Raw genomic sequence first — 24,291 nt, forward strand, 5'->3', positions numbered from 1 at the left:
GCACTGTGGCAAATCGGGAGCCAGGCTCCTTCCGAAGAAGAAGCCGCCATCTCAGTCAGTGAGATATGGTGGTATGGAAGTGGGAGCCTAGGGCTGTTGGTCACTCTGACTGTGGCACAAGCAGGAATGAGGGTTGTTAGGTGAAATCACCCAGCAGTCAAACATGACCTCCCATGGATCAAACCCAGCCCACAGCTGCCAGATCAGAGCAGGAACAACTTAAGAATAGCTGGCCTGGGTGCCGGGCTAGAATCCCAGAGGACCCAGGGGGAGGGCAAGGGGGTGAGTGGCAGGCTTCCCAAGGATGTGTCAGAAATCATCAGGAACTAGGCGGGTATTTGGTTTCAGGGCATTTATTTCACATCCCTCCGTACAGGTCCTGGGGCCAGGTGTGGGGGCAGGAGACCAGGCAAGGGGTAGCAATAAATAATGTGGACAGACGGAGCTCCCCTCCAGACAGATGAGGTTAAAGGAGGTTAGAGGGAAGCCACAAGGCGGAGGTGGGTGCTGGCGGGGCAGGGCAGCTGGGAAGGAGAGGGAGGCCAGGCCCCCACAGCTCTCCGTCACCTGCCCCGGCCCTTCCCTGCCCCAGCCCCCACGACTTTGGGGAGGAAGGGAGCCCGCAGCCAGTGGGGGCCAGCGAGGGTCTTGGAGGGGGTGGGTGACCGCACAGGGTGCCCCCGGCTCCCTCACTTGACGCGGATTTCAGCATACTCGGCTAGCTCCTCCGTCAGGGTATAGCTGTCCTTGGTGGGTCGTTTTCCCAGGTCCGAGTGAGAATAGCTCAGGTCCAGCTCCGGGGGTTCTCCCCGAAGACCCAGCAGCCTCCTCTCTGATCCCAGGTGCCTCTCACTCTACGAAGGGAGCCAACCCATTAGGCGGTCCTGTCCCACCTTTCCCAGCTGCAGATGCTGGGGTTGCTGGCCCAGCCATGGCTCTAGAGCATGTCAGCCTCCTTCCTCAAGGACCACCCACCCAGCCGACCCCAAGGTCCTGGGTCACCCTTGGGAGCCCTGCCCGCACCAGTGCCCCCTACACAAAACAACCTCCTCGCCGCTAAGCCTGAAAGCTGCCCACAGATTGATTGTCTCCAAGAAACCTTCATCAACCTGGGAATTTGAGGGGCACCCAATTCAACCCATAACGCCTTTCTAGATGGAAGCCACCTGGTCGGGAACCCACTTTTCCCAGTGTTGTAAGTGCCTGGCTCAGCAAATTCGGGTCTGGAGTGATCCCTCCTCAATCTGGGACATCCTCCGGGTGCAACTTCAGCTTCCCCATCACGCCTGCCGTCCTTGACCTCCCTCCTTCAGACACACACACACATAGGACAGTGGCCACAGACAGACAGACGGGAGCAGTAGTGGGACAGAATAGACAAGGCCAGGGGTGCTGGGCAAGGCCACACTGAACTGGGGACCAACCTGGACGCCTGACGGGGACACACACACATGCACGCCAACCCCAAGGCCCAGCTCGGGCCCAGAGGTGGGCACACCGAGGCCCCCGGAACCTACCTCCTGGGGTGCTCATTCCAGGGTAGAGACCTCTCTGGACTATTGGAGAAGGAAATGCAGTCATAGACCCAGGCAGGGAGGGTCAGGGCTTCTCGTTGGCCCCGAACTCTACAGGCCCGCTCACAGCCTCAGCTGAGCGCCCTGTCCCAGCCCAGGGCCGAGTCAGTCTCAGCAGCTCCTTTCCTCCCTTTCTTTGGGGCCAGCTCCCCCTCCACCCAGGGCCTCCCAGGCCCCTCCCAGACCCTCAGTGTCCCCGGCACCCAGGATCTCCAGCCAGCTTGGCGCCACGGGGCTCTGGCCTCACCTCATATTTCTCTGGCGCCCCGGAGATGCGGAAGTCGCTGCTGAACACGACGGGAGGATTGTCCCCCCCCGAGAAGCTGGGGCTTTCCGTCACGTTCTTTCTGCAGGGCAGGACATATCAGCCCCAGTGCGGCTTTTGGGTTCCCTACTCCTCTCTCTGTCTGCAATCCCCTCTACCCTTGGAGTTTGGCCCAAGAGACTCTGGAGCTGCTCCCACCTATCTCTAAGACGGGGTGGGTGGCCGCTTCGGTGAGCAGCCTCTTCCTGTCCATCCTAGCCCATCCCTCTCCTGCTAAGATGAGCCACGCCTGGGCCCCAGTCTCTGCCACCTTCAGGACCCCTGCCTGGCTCCTCTGGGTTCTCTGGGGCCATCTGTACCCCCTGGCTGCCAGGATGCGGAATGGGGAGATTAATTCCTTGTCGGGAGTGCTGATGTGTGTGTGACACAAGGAAGAGAAATAGCAGCAGGCGGGTGTGACTTGGGACTGGGGAGCATTTATTGATACCACAGATTATGTGTAGTTGTTGGGAGTTTCTGGAACCCACTGTGACTGAGGCTGTGGCCGCAAGCCGGGGTACTGGCTCTCCCCATCACAAGGGAGGGGCAGGCGGAGACAGCGGAGAATGTGGGGCACCTGTGATGACTGGCGGGAAGGGTCCCGTCCAGGCACCGACACCTGTGACCCGACCACGGCGGCTCCTGTTAGCCACTGAATTCTCACAGCGGAACCTGCCCTCTCTTACCCACACTCAGCCTCCAGCTGGTCTGCCCTGCCCCGCCCTTGGAGGCTTCCTGCACCCACCCCCCGCCCTCCCACCCCACCACACTCCAGCTCAGCCCCCATGGGCCACTCACTTTCTGCGTGTCTGGGTGATGTAGCACACGATGGCGATTAGGATGGCAAAGACCACCACAGCTCCCACAGGCCCGATCCTGGCCCACATGAGGCGGTCTGAGGAAAGAGAAGAGCCAGGCGCCCTCAGGGCTGCTGGTGGGAGGAGGACACCAGGGTTCTCAGGAGACGGGCTGGGGCAGGGGTGGGAGTGAACGTATTTACACAGCAGGCACACCCTTGCCCTGACTGGTTAGTTGAGCTGTTGGAGGGGCCCGCGAAGTGTCGACAAGCTTGGGGCAGCCTCTCCTAACTTGACCATTCGATCAACAGCATAGCCGGACCATCGCTCAGTGGCCGATAATCAGCCTCGGCGAGGGAAGCTTAGATCCAACAGGGGTCCCATCTGTCCCCTGACTCCCAGTCCCAGGCCACATCACTCACGGGCTCCCTGGAAGGGCAGCTCCAGGCTCTTGGTGCCGTAGAGGTTGTGGGAGGTGCAGATGACCCGGGGTGGGGCCTGGGCCTGCCCCCGCAGCGTCAGGATGCTGGTGAGCAGGAGGCCGCTGCGCTCTGAGTACACGAACTCGCGCTCCGTCTCGTTCACCGTCACGTTGCGCAAGGGCAGCTCGAAGGCCACGGAGGGCTCTGGGTTGGCTTTCACCACGCAGAGGCACTGCACCGTGTCGCGGGCTGCCGCACAGTGGGACTCCAGTAGGATCACAGGAGCGACTGCGGGGGCGAGACCAAGACCCGGTAGGCTGGAGATGCGGCCTTGGGGGCTTCTGGGCTGAGATGAGCTGCCTGTGCCCCCTGCACTCTCTCTTGCGTGTGCTCGCTCAGTCCTTTCAGTTGTGTCTGACTCTGCAACCCCGTGGACTGAAGCCCGCCAGGCTCCTCTGTCCATGGGATTCTCCAGGCAAGAATCCTGGAGTGGGTAGCCGTGCCCTTCTCCAGGGGATCTTCCCAACCCAGGGACTGAACTTATGTCTCCTGCATTTCTGCATTGCCAGCAGATTCTTTACCACTGAGCCACCAGGGACGCCCCACACTCTCTCTAATGCCCTCTCCAATGCTGCTCACCTTGTAAAATATAAATCAGATCATAGAGACTTCCCTGGTGGTCCAGTGGCTAAGACCCTGCACTCACAATGCAGGGGGCCAGGTTCAATCCCTGGTTAGGGAGCTAGATCCCACATGCTGCAACGAAAACATCTCACATGCCGCAGTGAAGATCTCGAGTGTTGCAACCAAGACCTGGCCCAGCCAAATAAATAAATATATATTTTAAAGACACGAGGGCTTCCCTGGTGGCTCAGTGGTAAAGAATCCACCTGCCAACACAGGAAACACAGGTTTGATCCCTCACCCGGGAAGATCCCACAACTAAGCCTGTGCTCCACAACTACCACGTGCTCTAGAGCCTGGGACCCGTAACTACAAAGCTCACGTGCTGCTACTGAAGCCTGTGCACCCTAGAGCCTGTGGTCCTGCAACAAGAGAAGCCGCCTCCATGAGAAGCCCAGGCACTGCAACTAGACAAAAGCCCGTGCAGCAACTGAAGCCCAGCACAACCAAAGATAAACACAATTTAAACAAAAAAACCTGAAATAAAATCTTTAAAAGTGATCATTATAATCTAAATCAATCAATCAGATCACGGCGCTCCCTGCTTAAACTCAGGCCCTCCAACTGCTTCCCGCGTCACCTAGACTAAAGCCCCAATACTTTGCCTTGGTCTGCAAGGCCCTGCAGGACTTGGCCACACTCAGCTCCTCTGCTTTCACTCTGGCTCACTGTCTTCTGGCCACACCAGCCTCCTTGCTGTTTCTCATACTCGTGGAACCTTTTCCCACACTCGGAGGCCTTCCGTTTCTCCCTCGGCCTCGAGCACTTCCCTGACACCTGCAGCACTCACACCCTCACTCCAGGCAGCTTCTGTGCAGACCACGCTCTTTCTCTGACCACACCATGTAAGCGGCACCTCGCTGCACTAACCATTCACTTGGGTTTGCTCCTCAGCACTTAGGTCTACCTGGGTTACATACTGATGTGAGTGCTCTCTTATTTCCATCCAGACAAGCACTTGCTCTGTCTCCACTCTGTCCCCACTGTTAGAATATCCTTTTCTTTTTTCTCTTTTTGCCACACTGAGAAGCATGCAGGATCTTAATCCCCTGACCAGGTATCAAACCCATGCCCCTTGCAGTGGAAGCTCAGAGTCTTAACCACTGGAAGGTTTCTGGAATATCCCTTTCGCCTGGCAGGAGCTCTGGGAAGACTCATGGGATGAGTGACTGAGTTCAGCCAGCTCCGCCTCCTGGCTATCCTGCAGATGCCTCCACTCACTCCCCAGAGACCCTGCGTCCTGACCCTCCTTCCCTCATAGGACACACCAGACACCACCCTCCACCCAAGATAATTTTGTTGAGCTTTGCTGCCATTTGAATTACAAAAGTGATACTGGGATGGTTTTTCCCTTTTCATTTCCCAATATGAGATTATAATAGAACATTGAATGCTACTTTTTAATCTATGTTCTCTTTCCTTCTGAGAGTTTGGCACTCGCCTCCGCTCACTCTAGACTGACCCTCAATTTCCATACGAAAAGAATATGCAGGTAACAGTGATGGGGCAGGGAGCCATGAGACTTGGGTATTTGCAATAGGGATCATTCCATTTGGAATGGGTACATATCTCTAAGTCTAGTAAATTAAAAGTTAAATAGCCCAAATTCTGTTTAGGTAGACATGTATATGCTTGCTATGTTGTTGTTTAGTTATTAAGTCATGTCCAAATCTTTTGGGACCCCATGGACCACAGCCCGCCTGCCTGTCTCCTCCTTCCATGGGATTTCCCAGGCAAGAATATTGTAGTGGGTTGCCACTTCCTTCTCCAGGGGATCTTTCCAACCCAGGGATTGAACATACGTCTCCTGCATTAGCAGGTGGATTCTTTACCACTTAGCCACCAGGGAAGCCCGATGCTTACTATAGTATTAACGAATTAACACACCACAGAGTAAATTAGTAATGACCAACCTGAACTGACAGTAATTATTTTAAAAAGTAAAAACCTTTTCATTCTAGACTGTACCGCTAGTACAGCTGTGACAGGGCTGCAGGAATGCTGACACCTTGCTGTGTACTCAGCATCTCTGCAGAGCTGCCAGCAGCCCCGAGACCTGTGAAACCCTGACTGACACTAGACAAACCCCAGGTCCCACGAAAGATGGGAGGTCTGGGGCGTGAGACAGCTTTGGCTTGAATTCCAGCTCTGCCATCTACTGGCTGGTGGCCCGAATCAGGCCACTCAGCTTCCTGGACCTGCAAGATGGACTTCTCCTCTGTGCAAGCAGGGGTAATGGGTGCTTGACTTGCCAGGGGCTACGGAGAGTACACTCTGAAGTGGGAGTACGAGTGTGTTGAAAGGAAAGCTTAACATCCCACCTCGGGATTTAGGATTAGATAAAGTGACTGAGCACGCACACATGCACATAGAACTATTCCCACAGAGGGCGCACGTGAGCAACGCCTTGGCAGCAGGAAGGCAGTGGATATCCAGCCAGGAGTTCAGGGAGATGAGTGGGAAATTAAGAGGGTCTCTAAGACTTACAGGGCACGTGGGCTCCTTAGTGCAAGATACTGTCACACTCATTTTTCATAGAAGAGAATCAGAGCTCAGCAAAGGTGAAGTCACTCGTCTGGGATCACACAGCAAGACGTGTTTGATCCAACAGAGCTTGGATTTAGACCCAAGTCCATTCAGCTCTGTCGGGTGCTGGACACCAGTAACACTTCCACTTCTTCATGTCAAACTGGAGTGACGAGCGATCCCTACCCCCAGTCACATTGTTGTGAGAACGAAACAGGTCAATATGTCCAAAGGGCTCAGACCTGCTCATCACAAGATCTCAGTGAGGGTGAGTGCCCTGCAGGGCCCCTGCTGGGACCCCCTCCTCAGAAGCACCCACCGTTGTCAGCGAGCATGGAAGCCCCAGTACTAGGAGACACAGACTTCGGGCACAGAGACGGGACTGAAGGATGGCTCTGCCCAGCAACCTGGGGCTGGACTCCCAGAGCGCAAGCACTGTGACCCAGACCTCAGAGCCCAGCGAGGGGCTCAGTCGGGGTGGGGGTAGGGGCACGGCTGCTTGTCCCCTCTGGCACATTGAAAGCCTTGAGTCCTTGGGTACCAGGAACTTCAGGGAAACTGAAACAGCCAGAGGTTTATGAACTGGACAGACAGGGTCCAGAAGAATCTTGACACTGGCCAGCCTCCCAGCTGCATGGCCTTGGGGAATTCTGTCCTTCAGTTTCTCCTCGGTGAAGGGAGATGATGACAATATGCAGCTGCTTCAAGAGGTGACCAGGGAGGGGGAGGGGGACTTAGTGTTTAATGGGGACAGAGCTTCAGTTTAGGAAGGTGAAAAGTTGGGGAGATGGGTGATGGTGAGAGCTGCCCAAGAGTATGGATGTACTTAGTGCCACTGAGCTGTACAGTTAAATATGGTTAAGATAGTGTGTTTCATATTGTGTGACTTTTACAACAATAAAAAAACACATAAAAAAAAAAAAAAGAAAGAGGCCACCACAATAACATGTGCTGGGATGCAGTCCTGGTGCGGGGTAGCCCTTCAGCGTTGTTTGCTGCTGCCACTCTTACTGTGCTTCCCTGGCAGCTCAGGTGGTAGAGAATCTTCCTCCAATGCAGGAGACCAGGGTCCAAACCCTGTCGGGAAGATCCCCTGGAGAAGGAAATGGCAGCCCACTCCAGTATTCTTGTCTGGAGAATTCTATGGACAGATGAGCCTGATGGGCTACAGTCCATGGGACAGGATGGTCTGTGACTGAAAATGTACATGAGGTGGAGTTGTGTGTACGTTCAGGGGCTTCCATCAGGTTCTCAGGGGGTTCTCTGACTCTTACACCTAAGAAGCTCTGATTAGGGAAGTAGATATAATGGGGAAGACCAAGAAGGAAGAAGGAGGGGCATGTATGAAGAAGGCAGAGTATACACAACCCATACACATGATCACAATTGATGTTGGGAGGGAGCAAACTGGGAGGAAAGATGTCTCCAAGATGAAAGGTCAGCAGAGCAGTGATGGCCATCACCTTGCCCTGGAATAATCTGTCTCCACTTTGCTGACAAAGCCATAGTCAAAGCTCTGGTTTATCCAGTAGTCATGTATGGATGTGAGAGTTGGACCATAAAGAAGGCTGAGCACCAAAGAACTGATGCTTTGGAAATGTGGTGCTGGAGAAGACTCTTGTGAGTCCCTTGGACTGCAAGGAGATCAAATCAGTCAATGCTAAAGGAAATCAATCCTGAATATTCACTGGAAGGACTGATGCTGAAGCTAAAGCTCCAATACTTTGACCACCTGATGTGAAGAGCTGACTCATTGGAAAAGACCCTGATGCTGGGAAAGATTGAGGGCAGGAGGAGAAAGAGACAACAGAGGATGAGATGGTTGGATGGCATCACTGAATCAATGGACTTCAGCTTGAGCAAACTCCAGGAGTTAGTGAAGGACAGGGAAGCTTGAAGTGCTGCAGTCCATGGGGTTGCAGAGTCAGACTCGACTTAGCAACTGAGCAAAAACTGACTGTGGCCACTTGCAGACTATTGAGTATGGACTGTGAATACCTTCTGACAAACTTGTGTGGTGGGGACCACAGTAGGTGGAATAAGTAAGTCTGGAAGTGGTGACTTTGGAGACAAGTGCCAGAGGCCAGGCTGGGGTTGGGGAGGAAGCAGAGAGAATGGAAATATGGAGGTGACATTCCAGAAGGAGGTGCTGGAGGAGGGGAAGTGGAAACCATGACTTCGGAGCTATGACCTGAATGATGGCTGGGGTGGGAGCGGGGTGTTGGCAGTGCTGTCCAGAGAAGGGAGGTCAGGAAGGGGACTGGTTGGCAGTGGAACAATGAGCTCCATTGCCAAGACAGTTAGCTTTTTATCTGCATCCGTCTCATCTCTCTGGCTGTGCTATATCTGTTAACATGCTTGGTGTCCTCTCGATCCTATCCCCCACCTCCCACTGACCCACAGCTCGTGCACATAACAAAGGCTTGATCAATGTATTCTGATGTCATAACACAGGATGAGGTCAGCTTTGGGCATTACAGAAGAGTGGAACCAGACTCCTGCATCAGAATCTCAGTTCTGCCTGGGTGACCCAGGGTGAGTGGCATAACCCCTAAGGGCCTCGGTTTCATTCTCTGGAAACTGGAGACAGTAAGAGAATCTCCCTCACTGGGATGTCAAAGAGGTGAAAGAGTAGGCTCCTGTCAAGAGCTTCCAGCAGGGCCTGACTCCTAGCGATGCTCCCAAGGTTGCGGGTTTTGTTTTAGTTAACGCACGTGTGCTTCCCTGGTGGCTCCGACAGTAAGGAGTCTGCCTGCAGTGTGGGAGACCCGAGTTTGATCACTGGGTCAGGAAAACCCCCTGCAGAAGGGAATGGAACCCACTCTGGTATTCTTGCCTGGGAAATCCCATGGACAGAGGAGCCTGGTGGGCTACAGTCCATGGGGTCGCAAAGAGTTGGACACGACTGAGGGACTAACACTTCTACACTTCAGAGAAGCAGTGGCCACAGGATTCAGAAATATCCTTGGTCAAAAGCCCATCCCAGGGTGTGGGAATATTATATTCTCAGGTGGGACTTTTTTTTGGCCAACTTGCACGGCATGTGAAATCTTAGTTCCCCAACCAGGGATCAAACCCATGCCCCGCATTGGAAGTGTGGAGCCTTAACCACTGATTGCCAGGGAAGTCCCTTAGGTGGGCCTTTTCTTGCTGTGGATCTAGCTTCCCCACCCCCATCTGCTGGAGCAAAGCTGACCCTTGGTTGGGATGCTGAGTGTCCCCCATTGAGCTCCACTGCAGGGGTGGGTGGGCAGGAATCAAGCCCACCTGCTCTCATCGGGGGAAGAGGGTCAAAGCGGTGGGGGTGGGGGGCGGGGTACTCACACTCCACAGACAGGTTGAAGGCGGTGGCCCTCTGGCCATACTGGTTCTCGGCCACACACCAGTACTCTCCGTCGTCCTCGGGTGTGACGGCAGGCAGCTCCAGCTGCAGCTCACTCTCATAGATAACCGTGGCCAGAATCTGCTTCTCCTTGAAGATGGTGAGAATAGGGTCCGGGTTGCTCTGTGTGGAGCACAAGATGGAGACTGTCTCGCCCTCCACGGCCACCACTGTCCCGTTCACTGTTGGCTTCCGGGGTGCATCTAGGGGGCAGGACAGGGGGCCAGTGGTCAGAAGCCGGGGGGCCTCTTCTGCCAGCCAACTCTCAACACCCCAGTTGGAACACACCACCTCAGGACAGCCTGGGTAACCCCAGGCCTGGCTGTCTCGTTTACAGAGATTCTGCAGACACGGTGCTTGTGTCTGAGTCCCGGCTGTACCCCTTCCCAGCTGTGTGTGGACCCATGTCTTAACCCTTCGGGGCCCCATTTTTTAAATCTGGAAACTAGACTTAAAAATATTCCCAACTTCATAGGGGTCATTGAGAATAGACTATGACTTGCACTGCTTTGGCCTGAACAAGGCAGATGAAGATCTCTGTCCATGTGGACAGATGCTGTTTAAGGAAATCAAGTATATAGTTGGCAAGATGGGGAGGAGCACTTTGGAGAAAAATAAAGGTGGGATGGGAAGTCGGGGTAGTTAGGGCTTTAACTAGGATGCTGAGGGAAGACTAGAAGGGAGCCGGGAGGAGGCAGCCAGCCATGGGGATGTCTAGGGAAAGACCATTTGTGTAGGGCACTCAGAAACTGCTGAGTAAATCAAACGCTGCCTGGCGCTGTCATTTTTATTATCCCCAGTCCTGGGCACTTTGCCTCAATAAATATTTGTGAGTGAATGAATGAATGAATGACCTCTCCTTGGCTCCTAGCCAAGAATCCTGTTTGACCCGCCCCCTCCTCCTGAAGCCCACAGGGGCTGGATCAGGCTTGGGTTCCCCTCAGCCCTCCCATTGGAACTGTAATAGGGCTCATTTTAAAATGCAGATTTCAGGGCTTCCCTCCTGGTTAAGAATCCACCTTGCAATGCAAAGGACATGGGTTTGATCCCTGATTGTGGAATTAAGATCCCACCTGTGTGTGTTCAGTCGTGTCCGACTCTTTGCGACCCCATGGACTGTAGCCTACCAGGCTTCTCTGTCAGTGGGATTCTCCCAGAAGGATCTGGAGTGGGTTGCCATTTCCTTCTCTAGGGAATCTTCCCAACTTAGGGATCAAACCTACGTCTCCTGATTGGCAGGCAGATTTCTTATGACTGAGCCGTCTGGGAAGCCCCTAAAATTTTAGGCCCACATGATGCAGCCGAATAAACAGATATTTAAAAAAAATAATAATAAAATGCACATTCCTGGGGCCAAGCCCAGCTCTACCCGCCAGGAAACTGAATTTAACAGGCTTTCCTGGGTGCGCAGGGACCACCTCTGATTCTCTCTTCCTATCTCCATCTCCTCCAAGCCAGGAGATAGGTGCCCAGTAGGTGTTCAAGAATGAAAGAATTCTCTAACCTGAAACTTCCTCTCCATCTTCATCTCAGCTGCAGGCATGGACCTGACCGCCATCGCTACCCCCATCCCCGGCCCCCCAGCTCTGCCCTGGGCGAAGTTGGTTCCCCAGTGCCCGGTGTGTGGGGCGCACAGGGCGGCGACTCACACATGACGCTGAGCTCCACGGTGCGGTTGTCTTGGCCGTAGGTGTTCTCAGCCAGGCAGAGGTAGACGCCGTCTTCGGCAGGGGTCACTTCTTCCACCTCCAGGGACAGGCTCTCGGCCACGGCCTCCCGGAGCACTGTGCCATCCCGCATCCAGGTCAGCAAGGGCGGCGGGTTGCTGTCGGCCCCGCAGAACAGGCTGACATGGGAGCCCTCGATGGCCTCGACCGTGGAGTTTATCTCCACGATCACCGGGGGGTCTGCGGCGCGGTGGGAGGACACAGGACCTCAGGGGGCGCTCGCGCAGGTCCCGCCCCCGGCCCTGGCCCCGCCCCTCCCTGAACCTGACCCCGCCCCGCCCCGCTCCTGGCCCGCACCCAGGCTCACACTTGATGTCCAGGCTGGCGTAGCCCTCGAACTGCAGGGTAGTGTTGGGGAACGAGGCCTGGCAGCCCAGCCGGTGGCCGTTGGTCTCCCTGGTGGGCACAAAGTGCAGCAACGACACCTGCACCCAGGTACCCTCCTCCTCGCGCAGCCGCCCCAGCACAGTCGGCTCCCCGAGCCCCTCGTGGCCCAGCCAGCTCAACTCTGGGTGCAGCTCCGGGCAGTTGTCAGGCACCATGCAGCTGACCTCCACTTCTGTGCCAGCCATCACTTCCGGGGGGACCACGATGTTGGGAGTGTCTACGTGAGCCCGGGAGATGGAGGGTGAGGAAGCAGCGTCGCCCACCAGCCATCCCTCACCCGCAGGCTGCTGTCGGACTCCATTCCTGGCACCTGGTTCCCTCCCCACCCTTGGATGCAGAGTTCCCCACAACCGGCTCTTCTCCTGGGTACCATTCACCCAGAAGCCCTCCGCAGATCCAACGAGGGATATAATAATAGTGGAAACAACAATATAGTGCTCTGAGTACTTCACTGGTGTTTGACTTGCCAGTCCTTCCAGCCATGCTGAAACTAGAGGGCGGGTAATGTTATTTTGCTCATTTTACGGATGAGGAAGCTGAGGCCACAGCTAGTACCAGATAACACTGAGCTTCAAACCCTGTTGCTCTTGCTTCATCATCTGTGCCCTATGTGTGCGTGCTCAGTCACTTTCAACTCTTTGCAAGTCCATGGACTATGTAGCCGACTAGGCTCCTCTGCCCATGGAATTTTCCAGGCAACAATACAGGGGTGGGTTGCCATCTCCTCCCCCAGGAGATCTTCCCAACCCAGGGATGGAACCTGAATCTCTTGCATCTTCCTTCATTGACAAGCAGATTCTTTACCAACTTTGCAACCTGGGAAGCTCCGTGCCCCAGACAATATATTATATTCCTCAAGAAACTTTTCTCCTTCCCATGTTTGCTTTGCTTTACCTTCCACGTGTGTGTGCCTGTGTGTGTGTGTGTGTGTGTGTGTGTTTGTGTGGTGTGTCCTGGAGCTGTATCTGTCTGTCTGTGCCAGTTTGGAGTTGGGGGGGGTCTCTTTCTGCATCAGGGCTGTAATCTGGCTCCTCACATGGTCTCAGAGCAGATGGGGAACCTGAATCTAAGGATTCCTTGCCTCTCAGGGCCTCTCAGAAATGAGGCAGTGGACCCTACTCTGCCCAGACTGGCCCAGAGCTGCATTTTATTTGGCGTGAACTTAAGACATTAAAAATATATATATATGAAGTAGCAGCTTATGCTGAAAATACACAGCTCTGGTTCCCCTGGAAAATTCAGGGAATTTCCTGGCCATTCAGTGGTTAAGACTCCAAGCTTCCACTGCAGGGGATATGGGTTCGATCCCTGGTCAGGGAACTGGGATCCCCTATGCCGCTTGGCATGGCCCAAAACAAAACAAAACAACAAAAACTCAGACTGCCTGAGATCTATGGCCCTGCATTCTCATGCTACCCCATTTAGCTGGAGCCAGGCTCCATGTGCCAGGCACTATTTTGCACACTTGACAACTATTCCCTTATTGAACGTTAAGTGCTGATCTTATCCCCATTTTACAGAAGAGGATAACAAGGCCCAGAGAATTTCAGCAAACTGCCTACAGTAGCCCAGCTAATACAGGGATGCAGAGGCCTTACCGCAACCCCTGAGCCCCACTGCCTTTCTCCCATGTGTCTCTGAAGAGTAACAGCACTGCTTTCCTCTGGGGAGGACAACACAACTTGGGGCCCTGCTTTGCCTCTTTCTGTCATCTGCCTGGTCATGTGGGCTGGAGGGTTGGCACCCCTCCCTCCAGCCAAACCAGCAAGTACTTGGTTCTGCCGACCAGACCTCCCCAGAAGGGCACTGGGAGGGCTTCCTGTTTCCCATGATCCCCGCCCCCGGCACAGCCCCTGAGACTCACTGATGATGTCCAGGACGCTGTGCTCGGAGAAGGTGTACTGGTTGTAGCCCCCCAGGTCCCCTCGAAAGTAGTATTTGCCGCCCAGCTCGGGGCTTAGGTTGCTGAGCAGGAGGGTGCAGTTGCGCAGGCCCAGGTCCCCCAGGAGGCGGCTGCGTCCTTGGAAGCTCTCGTGTACCACCTGCGTGCGTGACTTGAAGACCACCGGAGGGTAGTTTTTCGGATAGGGGCTATTGAAGTACCAGACGCCATGCACGACGGCCGGCCGCAGCTCATCGGGGAAGCTGAAGCGGCAGGGGATGGAGACGCACGTGCCCTCAAAGGCCGAGATGGACGATGGCATCCAGGCGCCCCACTGACCCCCACGAGAGGCTGTGGGTGAGCAGGACCGCTGAGGCTGAGAGATACATCCTGCCCGGGTGCCCCCAACCCCCACTCCCATCACCTCCCATCACCTGTGGGGTCCAAGGACCCCAGCCTGCTCAGGGGCCAGGACCCACAGACCCCCAGATCCCCAGGCATTATTACCTGAAATCATAATCCAAAACAGAGACAGTGCCGTGAGGAATATCATTTTGTACAGCAAGTGAGCAGAGCTGGAGAGGGGAGAGGAGAGTGTTCAAGGCCCAAGGAAGTGAAAAGTAAGACTTCTGGTAAGATTTTAGGAAGCAGCCTGTTCAGATGTTACCTGCTGCTGCTATTAGTATTTATGATCACAGACACGTCTATGGCATCAGCCATGTACCACCCGTGGTACTCTGCTATACAAATTCATTTGAGGTAGGTGCAATTATTATCCTGTTTTTGTAGCTGAGCTCCAGCAAGATTGAGTAACTTGCCCAAGGTCACACAGCCAGCAAGCAGCAGAGCTAGGATTCAGGCCCTGTCTGCCTGTCCAGGGTTGCAGACTTCACCACCAAACTGTCCTGACTCTCCATGGGTTTGTTGTTATTCAGTTGCTCAGTCACGTCCAGCTCTTTGCGACCCCGTGGACTGCAGCACGCTAGGCTTCCCTGTCCTTCACTGTTTCCCGGAGTTTGCTCAGATTCACGTCTATTGAGCCGGTGAAGATATCTACATGGTTAGTGACATGCTAATAATTATCTTCATCACCATCATGCCCTTGGGGATCTCCAGAAAGTAAGGATAGAGCCAAGTTTGGATGAGCAAGAGGAATCAGGAAAAGCCAGGAGGAAGGGAAGTTGGAACCCTCCCCCCTCACCTCCGTCTCCCTGAGTTGGGAATGCCTTCTGGTCCCACTTGCAGCTGTCAGCCGGCCAACCTGGAGCAAGAATCAGACAGGTGCAAGGAAGTGGGGGCCCAAACATCCCCCACCCCGGCTCGCAGGATCCACCACGAGTCGTGGCGGTTGTCAGGCTGCCCACACAGTCTCTGTTACCCATGGCCTCTGGATGTTTGAGACCCTCCCACACAGCCTCAAAGCCACCCTGTGGTCTCCTCCCATGGCAAGCCGTGATGGAGAACTCCAGGGAAGCAAAGGGGAGCAGCAGCACTTTGGGGTGGGGGGAGGCGAGGGGTGTGAATGGGGCAAGGGAGCACTTGTCCCACGGCTGAGGCCTGGGGGTGGCAGGCAGCCCCAGCCCCATCAATGACTGGGTTTCACAGCATCAGCATTCCCAGCATGCCGCGGGAATTCCTGCCGCCCTCTCCCGCCCCACAGACGGCCCCTGGTGTCCTCACCCTCCAGAGGCCAGAGCCCGGTTACAAAAGAGGCCTGTTCCCTCAGGGTGAGGGCGCCTTGTCCTGGGGGGCTTCTGAGGTACGTGGGGTCAAGAGAAGACCTGGGAATGCCTGGCCGGGCTCCGAGTGGAGCCAGGAAGGACCAGGGACTGGGGTTAGTGAGTCCCTGGCACCCGGCTCCTCTGTGGGTTGCCTCAGGTTGGAGCCAGGGTTTCCAAGTGGCTGCTTTTTTGGCCTCTGACATTGTCTTCCCACGGACAGATGCATGTAGTCAGACACACGCAAATGCTGGTATGAAATGTTACCGATCTGGACAAAACCAGAAGGAGCCGGCTCACCCCAACAGCACTGCTCAGGACCCTGCACACACCAACAGGCACCGGGACCCACGCACAGCAGATACTCACACACACCTCACGCTCCTGCCCACCACACCCCTGGACAGTTACAGGCATGGCCATCAGGCATACACACTGCATGCCGTGCTCCCAAAGGCACTCGGACTGGCACACACATGGAGGTGTGGCTGTGGCCAGACCCACCCAGACCCATGCCGGAGAACACACGGCAGATGCCGTCTTTGAACCTGCCACAGGGAGGTACGGTGGGTAAACACAGGTGAGGGCCACGGGCCCAGACTTATGAACCAAGCGTGTAGACCATGCATTCTGAATAAGGATGAAAACTGGTTTTGGGGGATGGGGTCCAGAAAAGCCTGAGTTATTATGATGGTTTGTGGCTCTCTAAAGGGCTGTGGTACATAAATGTAAACAGTCTACCCATTATCTTAAGATTTCATGGAGGAAGTGGGTTTAGGAAAAGCAAATCTGAAAGGTTTCCTTAGTGAGATGTTAAAAAAAAGATTGAGAAACACTGACGTGGATTAAGGCTCACTCAGAGAGGTGCACGCGCCCGTGCACACACACCCCTGTCGCGTGCTCAGTGTTGGAACTTGCCCACTCAACGCCCCCACCCCATCCCCTCCCAGATGGCAGGATACAGACCTGTGATCACCTGGGCATCCTTTCGGTCTTCTCCTGGCCCTGGACCACTTCCACCCCAACTGCCACAAACCTAGGAGCCCCAGGGCAGAATCTCCACCGGAGGGGTGCCGAGGAGGGTGCCTCATTCTCTCTCTCTCTGTGGTTTCCTCCCAAAGCCCAGTCAGTGTCCATGCCATGATCCCAGCCCACGCCCAGCTCAGTCCTGAGCAGCGCCCTCCCCCATCCTAAATTAGTGGCAGTTCACAGCCACCATCCACGGCCCGGAACGCCCTACGGTGCACGCGCCCTGGGCGACCCAGCCCTGTGCTCTCAACCTGGGTCCTCTGCTCTCCTCCCCATCCCCAGCCCTCTCAGCTGCAGTACTCACTTGATTCTCTTGCTTCTGCACCCTCTGCTCTGCCGGCCCTGCTCGCAGTCCCCTGGCCTCCCAGGGTCTAGGCCCCCACTCGCCAGCCCCTCCCCTCCCCCCGGGTGCCAGGGGCCGCCTGCCTCCAGGGCCCAGCTCCTCCCTGCCCCCGGGGGAGGGGGGCACAAAGGGCCCTTGTCACCACAGCCCTAACTGGGCAGCCTGACGCCTGGGTTCCACTAGCTCCTTCCTGGAGGGGCTGGGGGTGGCTGCCTCACTCATTCCCCGCTCCATCCCCGTGCACCCTAGTTCTGGGTCCCTGGGAGGAGGGTGGGGGGGGGGGGGGCGTCTCTAACATCTCTGGAAGTCTCAGGCTGAGAGGCAGAATGTGTTGTCCTCAGCTTCTGGGGGATCTTGGTGGCAATGCTAGTAATAGCCTTAGGCCCAGGAGGCCACAGAGGCCAGTGTGACCAGAAGGAGGCAGGCTCTAGGGCTCGCTCTCGGATTTAGTCCCCTCCATCTTCGCTAGAGGGTGGGTCTTTGGTGCCCACACCCTGGTCTATTCTCTTCCAGGCTCTTCTTGCCATCAGAAATGACTTTATGTATTAACTGTCTCCTCCCGTGAGAACATGACCTTCAGGAGGACAGGGCTTTGCTTCCTCCCAATCTGTCCTGCGGGGAGACGGATGCCTGAGTTAAACTTCCTAAACACAGAGTGGGTGCACGAGTGTGTTCCTCAGATACCCTCACTGGAGCCCTTGGCGCTGTTCCTTCCTCCTGGAAACTCCCCTGCCCTGTTCCACTTCCCGATCCGCTGCTGACCAGCCCCTCTCCGCCAAGCCGAGACCCCTGTTTAAAAGCTGCCCCGGAGGCTTCCCTTGTGACTCAGTGGTAGAATCTGCTTGCCAGTACAAGAGACATGGGTTCGATCTCTGGTCCAGGAAGATCCCACATGTCACGGAAAACCCCCTTGCACCACAGCTACTGAGTCTGTGTTCTAGAGCTCATGCTCTGCAACAAGAGAAGCCACTGGCAAGGAGAAGCCCTCATTCCACAACGAAGAGCAGCCCCCACTCGCCGCAAGCAGAGGAAGCCCGGGAGCAGCAGTGAAGACCCAGCACAACCGTAAATAAAATATTTAAATGCTGCCTGGCCCTTCCATGGCCCCCAGCACCTCATTCGCCCACCTGCACCCTCAGTGAGCTGCTTCCCCACTGGCATCTGAGCTCAGGCTTCTGCCTGTCTATCTGTCTGTCTGTCTATCTGTCTTGTTCACCCTTGTGTCCCCTAGCACAGTGCCTGGTGCTCGAGGGTGCGCAACCCGGGCTGTGCTGACTCTCTGAGCTGGGTGGAGACCCTCTGTGTACAGATTCCATGGGGATCCTCCTGCCGCCCCAGGCCCGGTCATGACCTTTGCATGGTGGTGGTGTGACTAAGTGTTCAGTTCAGTTACTCAGTCGTGTCTGACTCTTTGAGACCCCATGGACTGCAGCACGCCAGGTCTCCCTGTTCATCATCGACTCCCAGAGTTTACCCAAACTCATGTCCAGTGAGCCGGTGATGCCATCCAACCATCTCATCCTCTGTCGTCCCCTAAATGTAGTAGTGGCTTGATCGTGAGCTGCTCAGCCACACTAGGGCATCTTCTGTCCTCCTTCGGGCCAGAGCAGTGGGGAGGAAAGGAGGGAGAGAGGGCCCTTTCTCCCAAGGGAGAACCTGGCCCTGAGGCACAGGGATGGGTCAAGGCGGGGAAATCCCCAGACTGGGGAGTGAGGAGTCAGAGAAGCCTGGGAGCAGGGGGGATGAGGAGTCCCACCCCCACCTCAGGCTTCATGATGTCAGACTCTGCCCGTGCCTTTCCCAGGCAGGGACAAAGGCCCATTGAGAGTGGGGTGGGGCCTGAATGCCTGGGTCCCAGAGAAGAGAGGGACCTGGTGCGTGGGCTTTGGGGGAGGACATGGAGATCTTGGAGGACTCAGAATGTCACAGCCTTCCACATCAACACCAGCCGCGTTGGAGTTGTGTGTCTAGTTTGGGGGGTCCACCATCTCTCTGGGTGTGAACTGGAGGCTGTCCCTGGGGGCGGGCTGCACAGGTGAGTGTGTCCCACAGAGGGTGCTATTGTTGAGATCTGCACCCAGGTCCCCAGCTCACAGGAGGACTCAGAGACCTGAGAGCCTGTGCCCGCAGAAAGGTGAGGTGCCACTCAGATCCAGCTACCAGTGCTGCCCAATCACCGGGTCTTTCCAGGCAAGGCAGGTTTTGCTAGGGTGACTGTGACAAAGCCTCATAAATCAGGTGGCTTAAAAAATAGAGTTTATTGTCTCATGGCTATGGTTTCATCAATAGTCACGTACAGATGTGAGAGTTGGACCATAAAGAAGGCTGAGCGCCAAAAGACTGATGCTTTTGAACTGTGGTGTTAGAGAAGACTCTTGAGAGTCCCTTGGACTGCAAGGAGATCCAACCAGTCCATCCTAAGAGAGATCAGTCCTGGGTGTTCATTGGAAGGACTGATGCTGAAGCTCCAATACTCTGGCCATTGATGCTAAAGCGCCAACTCCCTGGAAAAGCCCCTGATGCTGGGAAAGATTGGGGCAAGATGAGAAGGGGACAACAGAGGATGAGATGATTGGATGGCATCACTGACTCAGTGGACATGAGTTTGAGCAAACTCCAGAAAATAGTGAAGGAGAGGGAAGCCAGAATCAGACACAACTCAGCACTGAACAACAGCAACAAATTGTCTCATGGTGCTGGAGACTAGAGTCTCCACATCCACGTGGTGTTCTCCTATATGTGGGTCTCTGTGTCCAAATTTCCACTTGTTATTAGCACACCAAACCTACTGGATTAGGACCCACTTAATGACCTCATTTTAATGTGATTATCCCTGTAAAGGCTCTATCCAAGGACATCGGTTTGATCCCTGGTGCAGGAACTAAGATTGCACATATTGAGCCAAGCAATCAAAGAAGAAGAAAAAAGACCTTATCACCAAATAAGGTCACACAATTGCATTGGGGGTTAAGATGCCAACATTTATGTTTAATTAATTAATTAATTTATTGGCCATGTGGCTTGCAAGATCATAGTTCCCCAACCAAGGGTCAAACCCAGGCCCCAGCAGTGAAAGCACTGAATTGAGTTCTAACCACCAGACTGCCAGAGAGTGAAAGTTGCTCATTCGTGTCCAGCTCTTTTCGATCCCATGGACTATACCGTCCATGGAATTCTCCAGGCCAGAATACTGAAGTGGGTAGCCATTCCCTTCTCCAGGGGATCTTCCCAACCCAGGGATTGAACCCAGGTCTCCCGTATTGCAGGCAGATTCTTTGTACCATCTGAGCCACCAGGAAAGCCCTGCCAGGGAAACCCCAGCATATGAATTTTAGAGGGACCTAGTTCAGTCTGTAACAGCAGGAGTTCAGATTTCTATGTGAAATATCTCAGTCTTTAGGTACTTGCCCAATTTTTACCTAAAACATTGTACAGACTGAGCTAAACTCATCTCAGGACAGAATCAAGCCCTTGCGCCCCCTTTCTCCACAAGCTCTTGACTGGGAGCTTGGTCTAACCCAGAGGCACTCTCTGCCATCAGCCAACAACAGGAGTCTTCGAAGTGTGGCCCCCAGGCCAGCAGCAGCAGTATCAGCTGGGAGCTTGTTAGAAGTGCTCATTCCAGGGCCCCACCCTGGACTTGCCAAGTCTGCCTTTCATTAGGCCTTCTGGGAGATTTGGGTGCACACTGATGTTTGGGTACCTCTACTTCCCATCACTAGGACCACCTGGAGGACTGGCTAAGGTGAGAGAAGAGCACTGGTGTGGGGATGACCCTGGTGGCCCAGTGGCTAAGACTCTTTGCTCCCGATACAGGGGACCCAGGTTCACTTCCAGGTCAGGGAACTAGATCCCACATGTCACAATTAATACCCGGTGCAGCTAAATAAATAAATAAATAAAAATAAATATTTTTTCAAAAAGCCCTGGTGTCATCAAATGAAATCAGCGATTTCGAGTTTCCTACCTCCGGGGTATTTATTTATGAGGAGGGTCTGAGAGGCCTCCACCTCCTCTGGCGGTACGAATGCTTCCCGTTGATGAGGCATTGGTCGGTTTCCAAAACCACTTCACACTCCTCTCTTGCTGAGCATCGTGACAGTCCAAAGAACTGAGGACTCTAGAAGCTTCTCTCCTTTTACAGATGAGGAGGTGGGGTTTCAGAGTGGGGTGAGGACGCCTGAGAAATCCCACAGCTGAGAGGTGCAGCCAAGCTCCCCACACAGCTCTTCCTCTCCCTGTCCTTCCATCTCTGTTTAGGAAAACCTCTGGCAGAGGACGAGCCTCTTGTGGCTTCCAAGGCAGAAGCTGATGGTGTGCAGAACCAATCTGGCTCCCAGCTGGGTTTAGTTTGGCTCCCAGAGTGTTGATTTTTTAAAAATGGGATTCCTTTCATCAGTTGCCAAGATTTTAGGCATCAGGAAATTTCACATAAAAATAAGGATCGCCACCTTCTTTTGGAAAGTAGCTCTAGCGATGTTTGGCCTGCCAGTGGGTGCGGCAGCCCTGCCTGGCAGCCCTCGTTGAAGGGGCCCCCAGCCTCCCCACTCCCTGTCTTCACACGACACTGAGGCCAAGTGGCTGAGGCCCTTTATCACTGTGCTAGCGCCGATGTGCTCTTACGGGCTAAGATGATAATGAAATGCATCTTGCATCTCCTCTTCTGTCAAAAATGGGCAAATCACATAAATTGAGAGGAATACAGTTTTCAAGAAGAAAAGGAGGGAATTCAAGCCCTGTGGAGGTGAATGGTATTGTCCCATGGGTCCTAGGCCAAGCGTGTCTAACTGAGAGCATACAACTGAAGACGCTCCTGTGAAACAAATCCATCAGGCCTCACTCATTTATTGCACCTGTCTGCTCCCTGAAGGCCAGTGTTTCTCAAACTTTTTGGTCTCAGGACCCCTTTATACTCTGAAAACTTGTTAAGAACTTCAAAAACCTTTTGTTCTAGTGAGTCATCTTTATAGTTGCTTTATCTATTAGAAATTGAGACTAGGTATTTTTTATCTTTTACAACTTTTTTGGCTGCACTGGTTCTTCATTGCTGTGAGTGAGCTTTCTCTACTTGCAGCCAGTGGGGGCTACTCTCTAGTTGTGATGTGCAGGCTTCTCATTGCTGTGGCTTCTCTTGTTGTGGAGCCTGGGCTTAGTTGCCCCACGGTGTGTGGGATCCCAGTTCCTATAGCAGGGATCGAGCCCGAGACTCCCAGATTGTCAGGCAGACTCTTAACCACTGTATCACCAGGGAAGTACCGAAACTGGGACATTTTTAAAGCACCAGACGCAAAGCACACCATCAGCTAGCTGTCAGAAGGATGAGAGCAACACATGTCATGGGGCCTCTGGAGAGCTCCACAGTCTGTTCTCAAGAGAATGAGTGTGAGAAAGATAGGTAGCATCTTTAGTTGTCTCCACTTTGTGGGGCCCTGGAGGGGTCCCCAGACCTTGCTCTGAGAACCCTTGCTAAGGATCTGAATTCACCCCTGTTTTTAAGAAGATTTCAAAGAGGAAGCTTGAACTTTCACTCCCTGCTGTTGCAAAGTAAATTCAAGGTCTTTTGAAGTGGAGGAAGAAGAGAAAACATATCCTTCACCAAGCTTCCTTGCGACCTCCCAGTACACACAGACCCTGCACACCCCACCGAGGAGGACTGGCCCTCCGAGACAGGGCCCAAGACAAGCTTCTGGGCTAGACCTGGGCAAGGAGCAAAGACAACAGAGACTCTGGTTTGGAAAACAGGAGCTAGAACCAGCCATTTTATTTCAAGACTATTGTTGGAGGGCAGCAGGAATAAATAAGGGAGGAGGGCACGGGGTGGTTTTTTTTTTGGGGGGGTGTTCTACGTCTTGCAGCACATCCCACACGTGCCTTTACGACAGCAGCCGCAGCAGAAGATGCAGATGGGAAAGTGGGTGTCTCGTCTCTGCCTCTGGAGCACGGGCTGTGGAAAGGAAGGGCAGTGAGTCGGGCGTAGGGGGAGCAGGCACGGGAAGGTGGGTGAGGCTCAGAGGGGAGTCCCAGGGGCTCTCACCGTCAAGCCAGCTGCCGCTCCAGCTGTGTGCTGGGTTTGGAGGTCTGTGAGCTGTCGTGTCTGTGAAAAGCAAAAGAGGGTACTGAGGACAGCAGGGCCCTGGCAGAGCTCTCAGTCTAGCTCCCTCGGAGCAGTGCCTCCCCAGGGCTTGGCATCTCCTGGCTCAGCTGGAGTCCCAGGACTGGCCTCTCGTTCAGACCTTTCCTCTCCTTCCCACGGGTGGTTCTCCTGTCTGCAAACATCCCAGATCTGTCTCCTCCTCTCTCTACAGCTGCTCACTCTTCCATAGGACCCTCCGTGGCCTGGAGGCCCGTCCCCACCCTGTATCTTGCCCCTTACAACCCGTTTCCCACGTGTTATCAGTCAGATCTCAGCTTTCCCCATTCCCCAAGCCTGCAGGGCTTCCTCTGCACTTGCCTACAAGACTTGGCATGGCCACCCCTTGGTCTCTCCCCAGTTACCATCTCCTTCACTCACCCAGCCCTCTGCTCCTCAGGTCCACCATACTTGCCCCCACCTCTGTCTCTGCTGGCTGCCCCCTTCTTTTATCCTCCCAAACACAGGTCAAATCACATTTTCTCACAAATAGCCAACCCCCACCATCACTCTCCCACCATCTTTTACGTTATTCATGGAATAGCATTTCCTAAACACAAGTATTTCCTTGTTTTAAGTTCATTGGCTGGTTTCCTGCCCAGGATGTATGAGAATATTCATGAGAATATTCAAGCTCCATGAGACTATTACAGCTCGGTCACCGCTGTCTAGAACAGGACTTACTGCCGAGCAGGCACTTGGTAAATCACTGTGGAATTACATCAGGGCTCCCCAGACCCTGCTGCTTGGTACCCCATCTCTGCGCTCTGAACAGCTGCCTGTCCCCCCTTCCCTTGCCCTGAGCTCTGCCCCCCATGCTGGGGGTCTCCCGCTGCCCTCCGCAGTTGTCTCCCAGGGGCCCGGGGCGATTCCGGCTGCCCTCCGGGGCCCCAGGCACTGTGGGCTCTCACCTGGGGAGGGAGAACGGAGCCGCTGGTCAGGCTGACCAGGACAAGGAGCAGAAGGCAGGCGGCCCAGGTCTGCGTGCTCAGTGCCATTGTGCCGTCTTTCTGGCCGTCCTGCTGTTAGGTCTAGGACCTGTTCTGGTGTCTGGGAGCCCAGTTACAGATGCTTTTATGGGTCCTCCTGGGGGAGGCGGGGATGCGAAGCCCTCTCCCCTTTGGCCCGACTCATTTCCAAGAAGGTGGTGGCGCCGAAAAGGCGGGAGAGATAAGCGGGAACAGAGGTGACAGGGAACAGGGTTGTGTCACCCTCGGTCGGCAGAGGTGTGTCCAGGAGGTGGGGCAGACACGACCGCTGACACACGCCTCTAGTCAGCCACCTGGGAGACACTTTCCCCAACATGACATCACCTTGTTGACTTCAGGAAAAAAAATTCCCTCTTTTGCCCCTGCGGTAGAACGGATCGAAGGGCAGGAGTAAGGT

At 54.6% G+C, this 24,291-nt stretch overlaps 2 protein-coding genes and 1 non-coding gene across 5 annotated transcripts; 1 reads left to right on the forward strand and 2 right to left on the reverse strand.

Annotated features, from left to right (window-relative positions):
* Positions 1 to 335: 335 nt before the first annotated feature.
* On the reverse strand, positions 336 to 16,823 carry MAG (myelin associated glycoprotein). Of its 3 annotated transcripts, XM_040252943.1 has the most exons (12): positions 16,737 to 16,814; positions 14,887 to 14,946; positions 14,193 to 14,260; positions 13,668 to 14,036; positions 11,724 to 12,020; positions 11,339 to 11,596; positions 9,632 to 9,892; positions 3,098 to 3,385; positions 2,677 to 2,773; positions 1,822 to 1,921; positions 1,518 to 1,556; positions 336 to 854 (listed from the first exon to the last, which is right to left on the reverse strand). In XM_040252943.1, exons 3-11 carry the CDS (start codon positions 14,236 to 14,238, stop codon positions 1,530 to 1,532), a joined length of 1,743 nt encoding a protein of 580 aa, XP_040108877.1. In that variant the 5' UTR covers positions 14,239 to 14,260; positions 14,887 to 14,946; positions 16,737 to 16,814; the 3' UTR covers positions 336 to 854; positions 1,518 to 1,529. The 3 variants fall into 3 exon arrangements, with proteins under 3 accessions (XP_040108877.1, XP_040108874.1, XP_040108876.1); XM_040252940.1 differs by lacking the exon at positions 1,518 to 1,556 and having other exon boundaries at positions 16,737 to 16,823; XM_040252942.1 differs by lacking the exons at positions 1,518 to 1,556; positions 16,737 to 16,814 and adding an exon at positions 16,370 to 16,726.
* Positions 3,768 to 3,839, forward strand: TRNAV-CAC. Its single transcript has one exon. It is a non-coding gene; the product is annotated as a tRNA-Val (tRNA).
* Positions 16,824 to 22,505: 5,682 nt separating the features above from the next.
* On the reverse strand, positions 22,506 to 24,070 carry LOC120872603 (hepcidin antimicrobial peptide). The gene is made up of 3 exons (XM_040253111.1): positions 23,817 to 24,070; positions 22,810 to 22,869; positions 22,506 to 22,719 (listed from the first exon to the last, which is right to left on the reverse strand). The coding sequence occupies exons 1-3, from the start codon at positions 23,901 to 23,903 to the stop codon at positions 22,618 to 22,620; spliced, it is 249 nt and encodes an 82-aa protein (XP_040109045.1). The 5' UTR covers positions 23,904 to 24,070; the 3' UTR covers positions 22,506 to 22,617.
* Between the last annotated feature and the right edge of the window lie 221 nt (positions 24,071 to 24,291).

The sequence above is a fragment of the Oryx dammah genome, unplaced genomic scaffold (genome assembly GCF_014754425.2).
Source record: "Oryx dammah isolate SB20612 unplaced genomic scaffold, SCBI_Odam_1.1 HiC_scaffold_13, whole genome shotgun sequence".
NCBI classification, from domain to species: domain Eukaryota; kingdom Metazoa; phylum Chordata; class Mammalia; order Artiodactyla; family Bovidae; genus Oryx; species Oryx dammah.